The 13,968-nt window shown below is 40.0% G+C and overlaps 1 protein-coding gene across 1 annotated transcript in view; it reads left to right on the top strand.

The window, feature by feature from the left end:
* Nucleotides 1–13,708, top strand: part of mad1l1 (mitotic arrest deficient 1 like 1) — a 60,418-nt gene extending 46,710 nt beyond the window's left edge. Inside the window, exon 18 of the mRNA XM_026171644.1 lies at nt 13,079–13,708. Coding sequence (XP_026027429.1) covers nt 13,079–13,228 — 150 coding nt within the window. The 3' untranslated portion in view covers nt 13,229–13,708. The remainder of the gene's footprint in view (nt 1–13,078) is intronic.
* The last annotated feature ends 260 nt before the right edge of the window (nt 13,709–13,968 follow it).

Genomic DNA, 13,968 nt, shown 5'->3' on the forward strand with positions numbered 1-13,968 from the left:
TATTTTTGCTTTATAGAACCTGTAATTAGCCACCTACACGGAAGAGAAATCCACTTAAGAGACAGATAGCTTTGTCGAAGTAATGTTTGTAAATGTGATTTAGACGCTCAATCTAGAATTGTTTTTATTGCCAAGTCAGTTTATAAGCCATCCTTTTCTTATTTCCAAATTTTTTTATTTTTTCCTATCCTTATTTGCAAATTAAATCAGGAGAAGCATGTTCATTATGCTAACAATCTTGAGATTCCACATCACAAATCCCTGAGGCTGAGGAGTCCTATGGGAACCTGTGTTTCAGGGCTAAATGAATTTACGGAAAATGTATAAATGTTAAGAAATGACTAATAGATCTCTGCATATTTAAGAACAAGGGTTCAGTTAGAGAAAAGTTTAATTACATGTAAACTGTGAAACCCTTCTACTGAGAATCAGATGCAAAGCCAACAAACCGTGCACATAATATTTCATAATATTAGCTTTCTAACTGAATTGTAACACACAGCAACTTTGGTGCATTACAGCAAATTAAGTTGAAATAGGCTGTAAATCTCACCTTCATAGGGAATTCTGATAATCAGGTCTATTTTTAACACTCAGTATTAATATTTACTAAATATTTTGTGGAAATAGTGCCATGTAAAATCTTACACTCTGAATCCAATTTGTTTGGTTAGCAGTAGTGGTGTTATGAGTTTGCAACTGGTCACAGACTGACTTCAACTGATTGCAATGTGTTTGCAATCTGTCTCCATTTGTAAATTAGACTATGATTATTCGTAAACTATGCCAATGTGTCTGAGAGTGAGTCTGTGTGTGTGTCTGACATTTATTGGCATTAATTTTGTGAGCTCATATAGTATACTATAAACAGATTTTGTCTGAATATGGTCAGCAAACTGGTGCAGTGGTGAGCGCCATTCAAGAAAGTTCATGGTTTAAACCTGCTGGCTCGAGTCTTTCTGTGTGGGGTTTGCACGTTCCTGGTACTCCATCTTCCTCACACATTCCAAAGACATGTTAGATTAACTGGTGACTCTGAATTGGCCAGTCAAACTGGTGACCTGTCCAGGGTGTGCCCCACTGTTTGCTTATAATGAGTGCTAGGATAGTCTCCGCCCACTCTGCAAGCCTGAGTTTAAAAATGATTAAAAACTCAAATAGATGATGAGTGCTCCCAATACAGTCATATTAAGACATTTCTAATAATGTAATATGTTTTCAGGGCTCGCAAAATTTCAAAATCCCTGGTAGCCCTGCCGCTCTCTATACACAGTTCGCGCGATCGCAAAGTGAAAGTGAAAGCAAAAAACAAGCGCAAATTCAAACGCGATTTCAATGTGTCACATATTGACAGTGGCTCATCGATGCCGATGACTTAATTACTCAGCTACATTTGCGAAAGAATGCAAAAACATTGACATATCTTTCCTTCCTATGATAGCCCGACGGGCAGTGCTGAGATGGATTTTGGTAGCCCGACTGGAAAAATCGCTAGCCCCGGGACTTTGCGCTAGCGATTTTGCGAGCCCTGGTTTTTATTGTTCTATCACAATTTTAAAAATTGCACTGTCAAATTTCATTTTCAAAATAAATGACTACATTTTATAAACAGCGTACATCACTCCACTCTTAACTGATTTTACATCAAGACAGTGTTACTGAACCTGGACTGAGCCAAACATTTTTGAGTTGATACAATGTCTGTATACACAAATACAGTGTTACGTGTGTTACATAAAATTCACAAGTAAATGGGAAGATAACGTCTGGGCAGAATTAACCGTGTGTGCACGTGAGGCAAAGAGAGACGCTTTAACGATTCCAACAAGCTGCATTAGTACAGTGTCCACCCAGCCGTAAGTGTATCCACGTGACAAACCCAGCATCACTGCCAGTTTCTCTATTATAATGCAGAGAAAAGCTCGGAACTGCTCAGAATTCCAACAGCAAAATCTTGTTTACCCAGTTTGTTTTCTTTGCGTCTTATCGGGAATGCTTGCTACATATAATGTTTTGCATTGGGATTAGCTCATTGTCACTGCATATAAATACCCTTGCTCTTCCTCACTTGGCATTCATTACTTGGTATTTTAATGCTAAAAAACAACTGGCCAGTTCATACTTTCTTTCAGTTTATATATTTAAGTCATGAATCATGAGAACTCTAAGTTGGTGATTAGTGGCCAGCTAATCACACATTAAAGCTGGTGACTGAGGCAGAGCGGTGTTTTGTATCTCTGATTACAGATTGATGGGAGCAAAGGCAACGATGAGAGAAATCTAAAATGACAAATACAGACGAACACGCCTGTCATTATGAATGTTCATCTTAGGTGTCTTCTACTAACAGCTGTAACTTACTCCATGTTTTATGTATTTGTGCTCCTGAGATTCAGGTTAATCACATTTATTAAGCTGAGGTCTTTCTCATAGCACTCACTAAATCATTTCGTCAGATGTATGTTGCCATTAGTTGTTCAGCGCTCAGTCACATTAGTAGCGTTTTTTTTAAATGTGTAAACAAAAAGCTGATTAGAATATAAATATGTATTGAATTGTTGCTGATTCAGTTTTGGTGGGAACTCCACACAGTGTTTCTTTCCCTCTCTCCTTTTCATCCTCTTCCCGACTCTGGAAAAATGCCAAAATCTGCATTTAAATTGCAAGCTATTAATCTGCATATTCAATTAATTTGCCTTCTGTTTTTCACCCGCACCCATCAACAGCTATGACATCCTTTGGAATTTCTCGTGTGTGTGTAAAGAGGCAAAGGTATAAATGATAATGAAATGTTTTCAAATGCACTGATTTCTATTCGAATGATCTAATCGCGGTGACAAAGATGCAGTGAAACAGAGGGAGGAAAGAACTACACAGAGAAGGATAGAGAAGAAAAGTCTACTCATTAGCGGTGGAGAGTAGAGGCAGAGGTCAGCTGATTTGTGAACTGCATGTCACCACCTCAATATAGAGCCATCTATCACATCCACACATGTGCAGCCAGATCAGGACTCTGAGTTTAATGTGCAGTTGAAAAAGACCAGTGCAAAGCGGCATGCCTTGTCCAAGAACAGTGAAATTTTCTGTAAGTATTTCAGGCGTTACAGATTTAGGGAAGTGGAAAATGATTTGCTGAAGAGCACTGATTAATTATCATCTTTCCCCTCCACAATCTAAACTTCCAAACAGCTGTGCCAATCAGTTGTAATAACACAAACAGCTCATCAAATGGAAATGAGAAGCCAGAGAGCTTCACTTCTGCTAAAGAAATAACATTTGTTGTATTGTGGCGTGAAACGGTGATTCCAAAATCCCAAGTGTTGCCCTTTTTAAAGGTGAATTTAAGCACGTGGAGTTGCCGTGTTTTTTATTTTTGTAGCACAATAAGCCACCTAATGGTATTGGTGATAGCTGCACTAAATGAGAGCTTGGAAATGGTAACAATTACATGCAACATTAATATTACCCCGTGAATACTTTAATAAAGTCATTTAATGGGCTTCATTCAGAAAGTTTCCAATATGACTAAAAAAAATAAACCTCTACAATTGAGTTTTGTTTTTTGTTTTCTTTTCGTTGTAAAGAGAGAGAGCTTATTTTCTCAATACTTTTTAAAATCATTAAAAGAACCATTTTCACCCAAATTCACCCTCACGTCATGTCACAATACAACAGAAAAGAAAACCTTAAATTGGCGAAGAGGGCATTACAAGAGCCATGTTTACTATTGTGCAGCTTTTGAAGCTTGGGTCAAGAGTAGACGGCCATTTCTGGTTCAAAGATGATGGTGATAATAACTTATTATATAAATCACTTTTTAAAAAAAAAAGGATAAAGGAATAAAAACAAATTTTAAAAAACAGATAAATTAAAGGGAACAGCAATAAGAATGAGTAAAAACTCTAGGCACAGAGCTAAGACACGCAAGACAGGATGAACAAGTGGGTCTTTAACTTGGCTTTGAAAGCCCCCACAGAGCAGGCCTGCCTAATATCTTGCAGGAGGTTGTTTCACAACGATGTGGCATGAAAAGAAAAAAGCTCGATCACAAGCAGCCAATACTGATTTTCAGCCTTCTTGATTGTACAAATTCCAAATTATCAGGACCCTTTCATTATATGTTTACTAGATCAGGAGATATTTGAAGTCTTTGCATTTTGACATTGAAAAACATTATTGTGAAAATTTCCAACAATTTATGAATGAACTTTTTCTATCCAGTCATGTTGCTAACCTAGCTGGCTGTTAAATGTTCCTCCACTTAATTTTCTAGCTTTTTGTTATCCCATCCCAATTTTTGAGGCATTTTTCTGACACCAAAGTCATTTTGAATTAAATATGAATTTGAGATTTTCAAATTATTGCTTTCTGTTTTCTTTACATTTTACACTTTCCCAAGTTTTTTGAAGTTGGGGTTGGAAATGTTTGAAAAATCCCAAAATCTCTATCGAGAGAAACCTTTTCAAGGTCAGAAAAATAATAGCGTTGATTATTGTGCTGCTGATCTTTTTATTGGCATGACAACAGAGGGCCCAGGGTTTTGTTTTTGCCTTGTTGTCTTTCATGTGTCTGATGGCGTAGGTGTAAACCTTTTTACTCTGGCCCATTCTGCATTCAGAGAGGAGCATTATTGTCATTCAGGAAGTATGCAGCTCCTTGCTTGGATGAGGTCACTATAAAGCCCCACCCTGCATCTCAAGCCAGGAAGCATCGATTTCCTTTAATTGGATAGACAAATGAAAAGATGAATGGGATAGCACTTCTCCTCTCCATTGTTGAGTTGTCCTTAGTTTTTGTGCACAAGTTTGTCTTTTTAGATTCTTAGCCCTGATCTTGAGGAAACAAACAGAAGTTTTCCTTCATTTCTGCCTGCTTTCATGCTGGGTGAGGTCGAAGTCACCTTGTTGGAGGAACCTGTGATATTTGTGTTTACGGCACGTTGATGTCACCTTGGTTGTTTCCTACACGTTTTCAAACGTAAACAGAACCTTGTTGTTTTCATAAAGGTCAGATATAGTTAAAAACACTTCTTAGCGACGCGTGAATATGCAAATAGGGATTGATAAGGTCAGTATTTGAATAAAGCTGATTTAAAGGAAAAAAATCTCCCCTGACCTTTGATTAACTTGGTTTGAATTTTCTGTGCACGTGGAAAGAGAAATGTGAAAATAAATGTAACAAGTGGCGCTAAGCCTATGGCCCGTTGGGTCATGTTCATTTAAAATATGAGTCTCTTTTAACCATTAAAAAAAATAATTTTATATAGAGCTGGGCGATATGAGATTTTTTCATATCACGATATGTTTTTTTCCATTTCAGGCGATAACGATATCTATCACGATATAAGCCAAATAACTATATTTGTAAGATTTAAATGTGCTGTTGCTCACAAGTAAAATGTGAAATAATCAGCAGCTTGTTTTGATTTAAATATTTATTTCCCATAATAAGTTCAACAGGGTAGATGTACTTAAGGAACATGAGACTTTTTCAGATAAATAAAGGCAAATATTGCAAACTACACAAAAGGCAGCCGCTAAAGCGTTTAAGTTTCAAAATAGAACAAACGAAACAGAGTAAATTGTCAATTCCACTTAGAAACAAAATATTAATTCTAAAAATAAATCTTAGTTTGTTTTACAGAAGAACAGACAAAACTGACTAACTTTTGTCAATATCAAATAAACTGAGAACTAAAAGGAAATTCTCAATCTCTCCTTGTTGTATAGCTGAGCTTTTCAAACAGTTTTAACAGTTACTTTAGTCTGACAAAAGCCGAATGACGAATTAGCGCTTCCAGTCAGACACTGAGGCTACGTCCACACGTACACGGGTATTTTTGAAAACGGAGATTTTCCGTTTTCGTTTTAAAAAATAATCCCGTCCACACATAAAGGCAGAAATGAAGGAAAACGCTGCTATGAACATGCCAAAGCAGCAGGAGGCGCTAGATTCCTAACCGTGCAGAAATGTTGGCCAATCAGAAGTCTAGAAGCCTCGGTGGGAAAAAGTAAACAAAGCTGGGGCATAGAAGCAGAACCGAGTCGTATGTGTGGAGGGACAGTAACTGTGTGTATATGTAAGCATTTAAACACTGCAGAGAGTAGAATTAACAGTAACAGTATTGTAGAAATTCATTTCACCGAAACAATAACGTGGCGCACAGTGTGACGCATGCACCAGTTTATTGTATTTCCAGACTTGCTTTCGGCACAATTTACAGTGCACGCTACTCTGTTTTTGTCAGACTTGAAATAGCCGAAATACCTTCACACTACGGAACTTCTATGGCTCTTCCGTTCGACAATCTCTCCGGCATTGGAACCATCATCTGTTTTCTCTTCGGTCACGCTCGGTTGATTTTTCTAGTCGGCACACTCATTTCCTCCATTACCCGCTGGCTGCTTCCCAAACAAACACACGTGCGGCTTGGCACTTGTGCTGTACGTAACAAGTCACGCGACGTGACGCTGCGGCTGTGATTGGTTCGGCTCTGCGCTACTTAGTTTGGATTGGCTGAACTTTTTTTTTTTTTTTTTATTTAAAGAGGACAAGAGCGGCGAGGTCTATCGCGATAGCTTAATTTCTCTATCGAGTAAAAGTTATATCGTGATACATATCGTTATCGTTCTATCGCCCAGCTCTAATTTTATAGCACAGCTTTGATGTGTAATTAAAATCTGTAATCACAGGTTAGCCTGTGTTAACAAGCAAAAATGACTCCTCCCCTTCATCTGTACTTAAACAGAATTGTTTATGAGTGCATCCGATATCAGTTTGCAACCTACTCAGTACAAGTCCATTTGGAGACCTGTTGATTTACTCAGGCAGATATGTGACCTTCTTGGACATTAAAAGAACCAAAAAGCGTCTTTCATTCATTCATTTATTAATTTAAACAGTTCTTCATATAGTAACAGTTTGTTCAACAGTGCTTTGGTCTTTTTCAGCCTTTATCAGAGTTTTATGTTATCAGACTATGTGCAGAGGTTGAGCCACAGTTCACTTTCACTTCAGCTTTTTTCCCCCTTTTTCTTAAACCTTCAGTTTGCCTCAAAAACGTCAAAGCTAATGCATTATAACACACTGTTACACAGACGCAGCACATTTAGCTGTGATTGAGGGGAAAAGCTGTTTTTGATGGCCCATTTCTGTGTCACTGCATTTCTTTTTATGAATAATTGGCTGAGGGTCAGTACTCGCTGTTTTGGCAGGAGAAATATTCTTTCAGCTTGCTCCAACATCCCTTGCTTGACGGCCACTAATGCATAACTAGCTGGGTGTAGCAGCTGGAGAGTAAATACACAAAGAAAATGACAGCATCATAACAAACATCATGAATAAACCCTTGATCTGATTCACAATCATATCAACTAAACGATGTCTATTAGTGTGTTAAGATTAGTTTCCCCTGAAAACAAGAGTTCATGTTATGTCAATGATCCTCATACGGAGCACTGGAGGGACTGTAAACCTGACAAATGGCAGCATTCAGTCTTTTTACTTCAGGTGATATTTTTCTTTCTACTAGAAACATAAACGCAACAAGGTTATGACAGCCCCATTTACTGTTAGACGTATTGGCACTTGAGAGGTGGAGGGAAACATACCTGGAAAAGTTGATGGTCAACATCAGTGTGAAAAGGTAATAACTGAATACAGAGAAGATGTACATCTTGTTAAGTAACACAAGAAAAAACGCAGGACTATTTTTAAAAAAAAAAAAAAAAAAAAAAAAACGAATTGAAAGTTACCAACTTGAAGATTAAAACCACCACTATTGCAGAGCAAAATCCCATGTAGATCGCTCAGAACTTTCCAGTGTCCAACATGCCCAGAGGATTGATGTGAATATCTTCGGCGAGCCCTAAGATTCCTGGTCAAAATTTAGCCAGTGATGTGATGCTGCCATATCTGTCAGCCAGTGAGTCCATTGCACTTATCTAGACTTTAACAAATATGTGGACAGAAATTCGGGGTCTTAAAAGATGACCCCTGACGACCTTGCTGAAATAGTTACACGTCTGCTGGCTCAATCATCTGGACGCAAGTGCAGGTCGTCCGGTAATTTGGTTTATGGTCAAATATTTGCTTAACTAATGACCCTCACATCAGCCCGAGCTGTACTGTGTGTTTAGCCCTAATTAGCAAATGTTAGTGTTACAGAGGTAGTGTCGTGACATTGTCAGTGTGAGCATGTTAGCAGGGTGATGTCAGCAGTCGGCTCCAGGCACCACCACTGTGCAGCCTCACAGAGCTTGTAGCATGGGTGCTGCAAATGGCCGAACTGAAATCGAAAATGGTGAGCTTAATATAGCCTCAAAAAGGAACTGTAGAGTTGAAAGTTTTCAGACTGTAAAGTTATAAATTACATAATGGGAGCGGTGCTGAAGCAAGGCAGTTTGTGTGCAAACATTGCTGGAGTCTGGCTCTTCACCGCCTTATTCATTGTGCCCTCTTACCGTGTCTCCATGTTGCTCTGCCTCAGTCCCAGAGCACTGCTGCTTTTTGTATCTATAACCTTTAGTAATCTTTGTAAATCTCTGTAACCTTAGTTCAGGTGTGTGTGTGTGTGTGTGTGTGTGTGTGTGTGTGTGTGTGTGTGTGTGTGTGTGTGTGTGTGTGTGTGTGTGTGTGTGAGATTCCACGTTTGGCCACTTAAAACAATTGTTTTGTTCAGTGCTGTACTGTTTCGCCTCACGTTGAGGCTGGTATCTCAGTTTTCCTTTCTAGACGACCGTGAGCGTCCTCGCAGTCTTCGGACCCCAGAGGCCTCCATCAGCTTGTCCACTCTTACGTGTCTCTCACACACAGACTGCCAAAGACAAACACACAGATCTCCATGGTAACTAGTCCCAGTGTTTTCTCTTTGATCTATGCGTTTCATGTTCTCCAAGCCACGGCGTTTTTTAAAAACGCGTGCGTGCACACGTGTTTGTATGCGCGTGTCTGTGATTTGAGTCGCAGCTTGAGGATATGGTGTAGCTTTGAGACTGCAGCGCAGAGGGAAAAAAATCTCACCAGGGATTGTCAGGCAGTTGGATGAAGTGATGGGAAGTAGTCAGAGAAAAGATGGTGCGATTAGAAAAGCCTTTGAACTGCTGTGTTGCGGTGATGCACAGATTATTTTAGAGGGAAATCAAGACTACATTTTTTTTTTTGAAGAAGTGACCAAAGCCACATTTCTTTCAGGTGTCCTAATTACACACAACTATGATCAGGATCAGCTAAGCTGGTTTTCAGAGTTAAACTTGTTCACTACTTGTAAAGTAGTATATCCTGCTGGCATCGCTATTTAATTGAGTGGGAAGAGAGGATCAACGCAGCATAGTATCAAAATATCTTGGCCTGGCCATATTGTATGAACAAAAAAGAAACAAGACAAAACACAACATATAAACCTCAATAAAAAATGTTAAATATTTGTAAAAATATAAAACCATAATATACATAAAATACAAAATTACTTAGAAGAAATCAATGAATACACAAACACTTCAGCCAATGCTTCCTCAGACTGGATGAGTAACGGGAACACTCACTGTCAGATCAGTGAGTACTTTCTTAAAAGTGCTTTAAAAGTTTAAACACCCACAGCTACAAACATCTGACTGGGCATGGATATCCTATGAAGGATTCTCATTGCATCATTATATGCAACATGCAGCTTCTGCGTGCTACATTATTTGTAAGATGACCACAAGGGTGCAGTATATAGCACTGTGCGATACACTTTAAATAAAGCCACTGTAACTGGAAGTGAACAAAAGCTGAATTTTCATGCAATAGTATTTGCCTGCACATAGAGCTTACATCGTTATCTGTATATGTCATCATCATCGTTCATTTGCTCAGTAATAACGTGCCCGAGGTATTTCACCTTTTTATGAACGTCAAGAGTATTTTGGGACAGTTTAAACAAAGTTTAAAATTTAGCTGTTCATCCTGCTTGATTCTACATATCAAGATTGCGCTTTTAACAGCATTGTACAGGGTGGGCCATTTATATGGATACACCGTAACAACATGGGAATGGTTGGTGATCTTAAAGTCCTGTTTGTGGCACATTAGTATATGTGAGGGGGCAAACTCCTCAAGATGGGTGGTGACCATGGTGGCCATTTAGAAGTCGGCCATCTTGGATACAACTTCTGTTTTTTCAATAGGAAGAGGGTCATGTGACACATCAAATGTGCAATACTCATCTTAGTTTCAAACGACCTGCCAGTGCCCCCCCCCCCCCCCCCCCCCCCCCCCCCACACACACACACACACACACATATGTGTATAAAATTGGATGTTATTTCTAAACAATTAATACAATCTGCACTTCGTGATTGTGTCATGGCGCAGTGGCCTGTGGAAATGGGATGGACTCAAGTGCAGATTCAAAACCGGAGGCCAGGGGTGAGGTGTAACGAAAAGAGATTTTATTTTACAATGCTCAGAGGCTAACAGCAAGTGCAGACTAGAATCAATGAACATAAACTAGATGTCTGAGGCGAGAGAAAAATACTGTGATGATAACTAGATGGCAGGGATAACTGGGTGCAGGTACTGGGCAGGGGAAACTGGCGGGCCAGGGCACTGAAACAGAGGAGAGAGCAGTCAGGGGAATCCCACAGAGGGTTGCGAGTGAATCTAAGGATAGTACACAGAGCTGTCTTACAAGCTTGCAGGTGGGGTTGCGTGGAGGGGGGAGGCAGGATAGTTCCAGGTGGGTGCTGTATGCAATGCAGGGAGGCAGGCAGGAGAGAATGGCAGTTCCAAAACGGAGAGGGATTACCGGCGGCAGCAAACTGGTATCCAGGAGAACTTGGTAGGTGGGTTTCAGAGGTAAAGTTGGCAGATAATCTGGCGAAGACCAGTTGAGTGCGCCGGTCATAAATAACAAACTCCACTGGGTGGAGTCATAACAAAGACTCCACCCAGTGGGGAGGAGCCGATGCTGTGGAAAACCACCCAGACCACGACAGATTGTTTGATTTAATATCCACTCTGGCGCTGTACAGAGACTAAATCACCATAAAAATTAAACAAAATAAAAAATACACCACCACCCAATCCTAATGACACGGTGGGAGTAAAATTACTCTTACATTAGAATTGGACTTATTACATATATGTTACAAGTGTCTTTGAAAAAACAGAAGCACACCTATGACTTGATTTAGTTTAGCTACGTTCACACTCTAACGTAGCTACGTTCACGTCTCTAAGGCTACGTTCACACTGCAGGCGAAAGCGCATCAAATCTGATTTTTTTTGACCCTATGCGACCCATATCCGATCATGCTATGACAGTGTGAACCGCACAAATCCGATATTTTCAAATCCGGTCTGGGTCACTTTCGTATGTGGTACTGAATGAGATACATATCCAATGTTTTAGAAAGCGACTGCTGCTTGAACGGTCATGTTGCATTAAATCCGTCTTTTACGTCACCGACACAAGACAGACGCCAATTATCAGCACCGGAGAAGCGCCCGAGAAGACATCGCGAACGCTTCCTGGCCATCCCGTGTAGTTGTCAGTGAAACTGTTGGGAAGACAGCGTTGGAGAAATGTGAACATTTTATTTGTACTGAATAATCTGCAGATTCTGACAGAAATCTGCAACTATCCTATGAAGCACCGCTCCTCTCTAAAACAGCAATTAGGATCATTAGGCAGGGATAGCTCAGTAGGTAGAGTGGTGGCCCCATGATCAGAAGGTCGGGGGTTCGACTCCACTGAACGGCTACCCTGAGGTACCCCTGAGCAAGGTACCATCCCTACACACTGCTCCCCGGGTGCTGCATTGGTGGCTGCCCACTGCTTCACTGGGTGAATGGGTTAAATGCAGAGGAACTATTTCCCTATGGGGACTAACACATACACATTATTACACATACATTATTATTATTAGGTTATCTACATTATTATGTAAATAACAAAATAACTTAAAGCAAAAATTGGCCATGGGCCACTGCGTTTGCTGTCACATTTTATTTGTAGTGTGAACACGCAGACAAAAAAAATCGGATTTGATCAAAAAATCTGAATTGAGCATCAAGACCTGCGGTGTGAACGTGGCCTAACAGACTTTGCGGCTCTGACTATAAACTTTTCATTCATATTTCCAAAGAATGACATTGAAACAGCAGGTCAGTATATCTGCGTTTCCTGAGCGCGCTCCATACTGCGTTAAGCCTCACTTAGGCATTGTGCAGTCAGCTAGCAAATGCCATTAGTTCAGGTATCCACTCCTCTCAGCCATTAGAGATTTGTGACTCTTCACACAGAAATGAACAGTTCACTTCAGGTTGTTGTGTGAGAGGAAGCGCACTAATTAGTTTATCAAATAATACTTTTTACAACACAGTCATGCACTACCTTGCAATTTCCAGCTGTTTTGTTCAGTCTTAGAGATAATGATGCTCAAACAGGATCCGTTTGTCAAATCATTAATTATCATTTTTTTTCCTAATGTGTTTTTAACTCCAGGTCTCACACAGTGAGAGGACATTTACAGAGTTGCTCCTTCAATAAAAGTGCTCTGTTGGAAATGATTTAGCGCGGGATTAAATCTTTGTCTGTTAATACCCTTTGATTTATTCTTTTCTCGACTTCTGGACTTCTGTTTCTGATTAAATGCCATTCTTCAGTATTTTCCCTTTGCCCTTCGTTTTATGAGCCTTCTCGTGACACTTGTCAAATCAGAGATTTGTGTGTCTGACACACATTGACACGGGGCATTTCTAAGATGTCTCAATATCTTCTCTGTATGTCATGGGACTCTGCTGCTCACTGCTTTCCCCCTCCCTGCGATGCTTTAATTACTTTATCCCTTGTTTCACTCATCCCTTTCTCCTTCACTTCATCGCCCCGAGCTGCTCCTCATTCCTTTTAATTAATCCACACAGATTTAGACACCTTCACCCTGCTGTGAATGCACACACACGCACACACACTAATTCCTAGTAGAGAATAACAACTTTTAAGTGAGCTTGCTTCACTTTGAAAGTTTTTTTTTTTGTGTGGAAACAAATGCAGTGGGTCTGATTGCTTGTTATTGTGTGTTGTGTTTTGGTTCAGGGCTCCAACGGAAGCATGCAGCTTATGGAAACAGAGTTCTCCAAAACTCTGGGAGAGATGGTGGCTCTTCATCTGCATCACCAGAAGAGCATCCCAGCGTTCCTCTCCGCCGTGACCCTCGACCTCTTCAGCCGACAGACCACAGTCTGACAGAACTGCACACCATCTCACACACTCGTGTAAAAATTCGAGATGAGCTTAACTTTTATTTTGACTTTCCCCCCCCCCATCGCCCTCTATATACTTCACTTTTCCCCTCGCCTCATACAATATTCATAAATTGTTTTGATTGTGCCGGTATGTTTTAGCAGCTCTGTTGTATGAATAGATCAGCGAGTGCTGTTTTTGTGGCGGATCAGAATCCTGCTTTGATAGAATTTCTTTCATTGAAAAGCAGCTTGGTGCGCCTATTTGTACAATGAATATTTCATCAATAAAGTCTCGAGGAAACCATTTTTTTTTCCTAGTCATCATGAAAATGATCCATAAAAATCACTTATATTTGTATTTAGAGCCTTCTTTAAAAAAATAAAAATAAAAATACTGGATGTTGGAAACACACTTCCTCTAAGTTTGTTCCTTTCTCTAGGGCAGCGGTCCCCAACCCACGGGCCTCAGACCGGTACCGGTCCGTGAGAGTTGAGGCTCGGGTGTGAAATGTATGGTTTTAGCGTTATTTTGTTATCATTTTTATCGTTAACTCTGTTTTCCTGGGTCTTTTCACGTGTGTTATGAATAAATCTTCTTTTTTTTTCGGTACTGGTACTAGTTTTATTTTGTTGTATTTATCCACGACACCTTAAAACCGGTCCATGGCACAAAAACGGTTGTGGACCGCTGCTCTAGGGGCCTTATACAAGAGAAAAGAAGCAGTTGTAGTTCCACTCTGT

Source organism: Astatotilapia calliptera, chromosome 6 (genome assembly GCF_900246225.1).
Source record: "Astatotilapia calliptera chromosome 6, fAstCal1.2, whole genome shotgun sequence".
NCBI lineage: Eukaryota > Metazoa > Chordata > Actinopteri > Cichliformes > Cichlidae > Astatotilapia > Astatotilapia calliptera.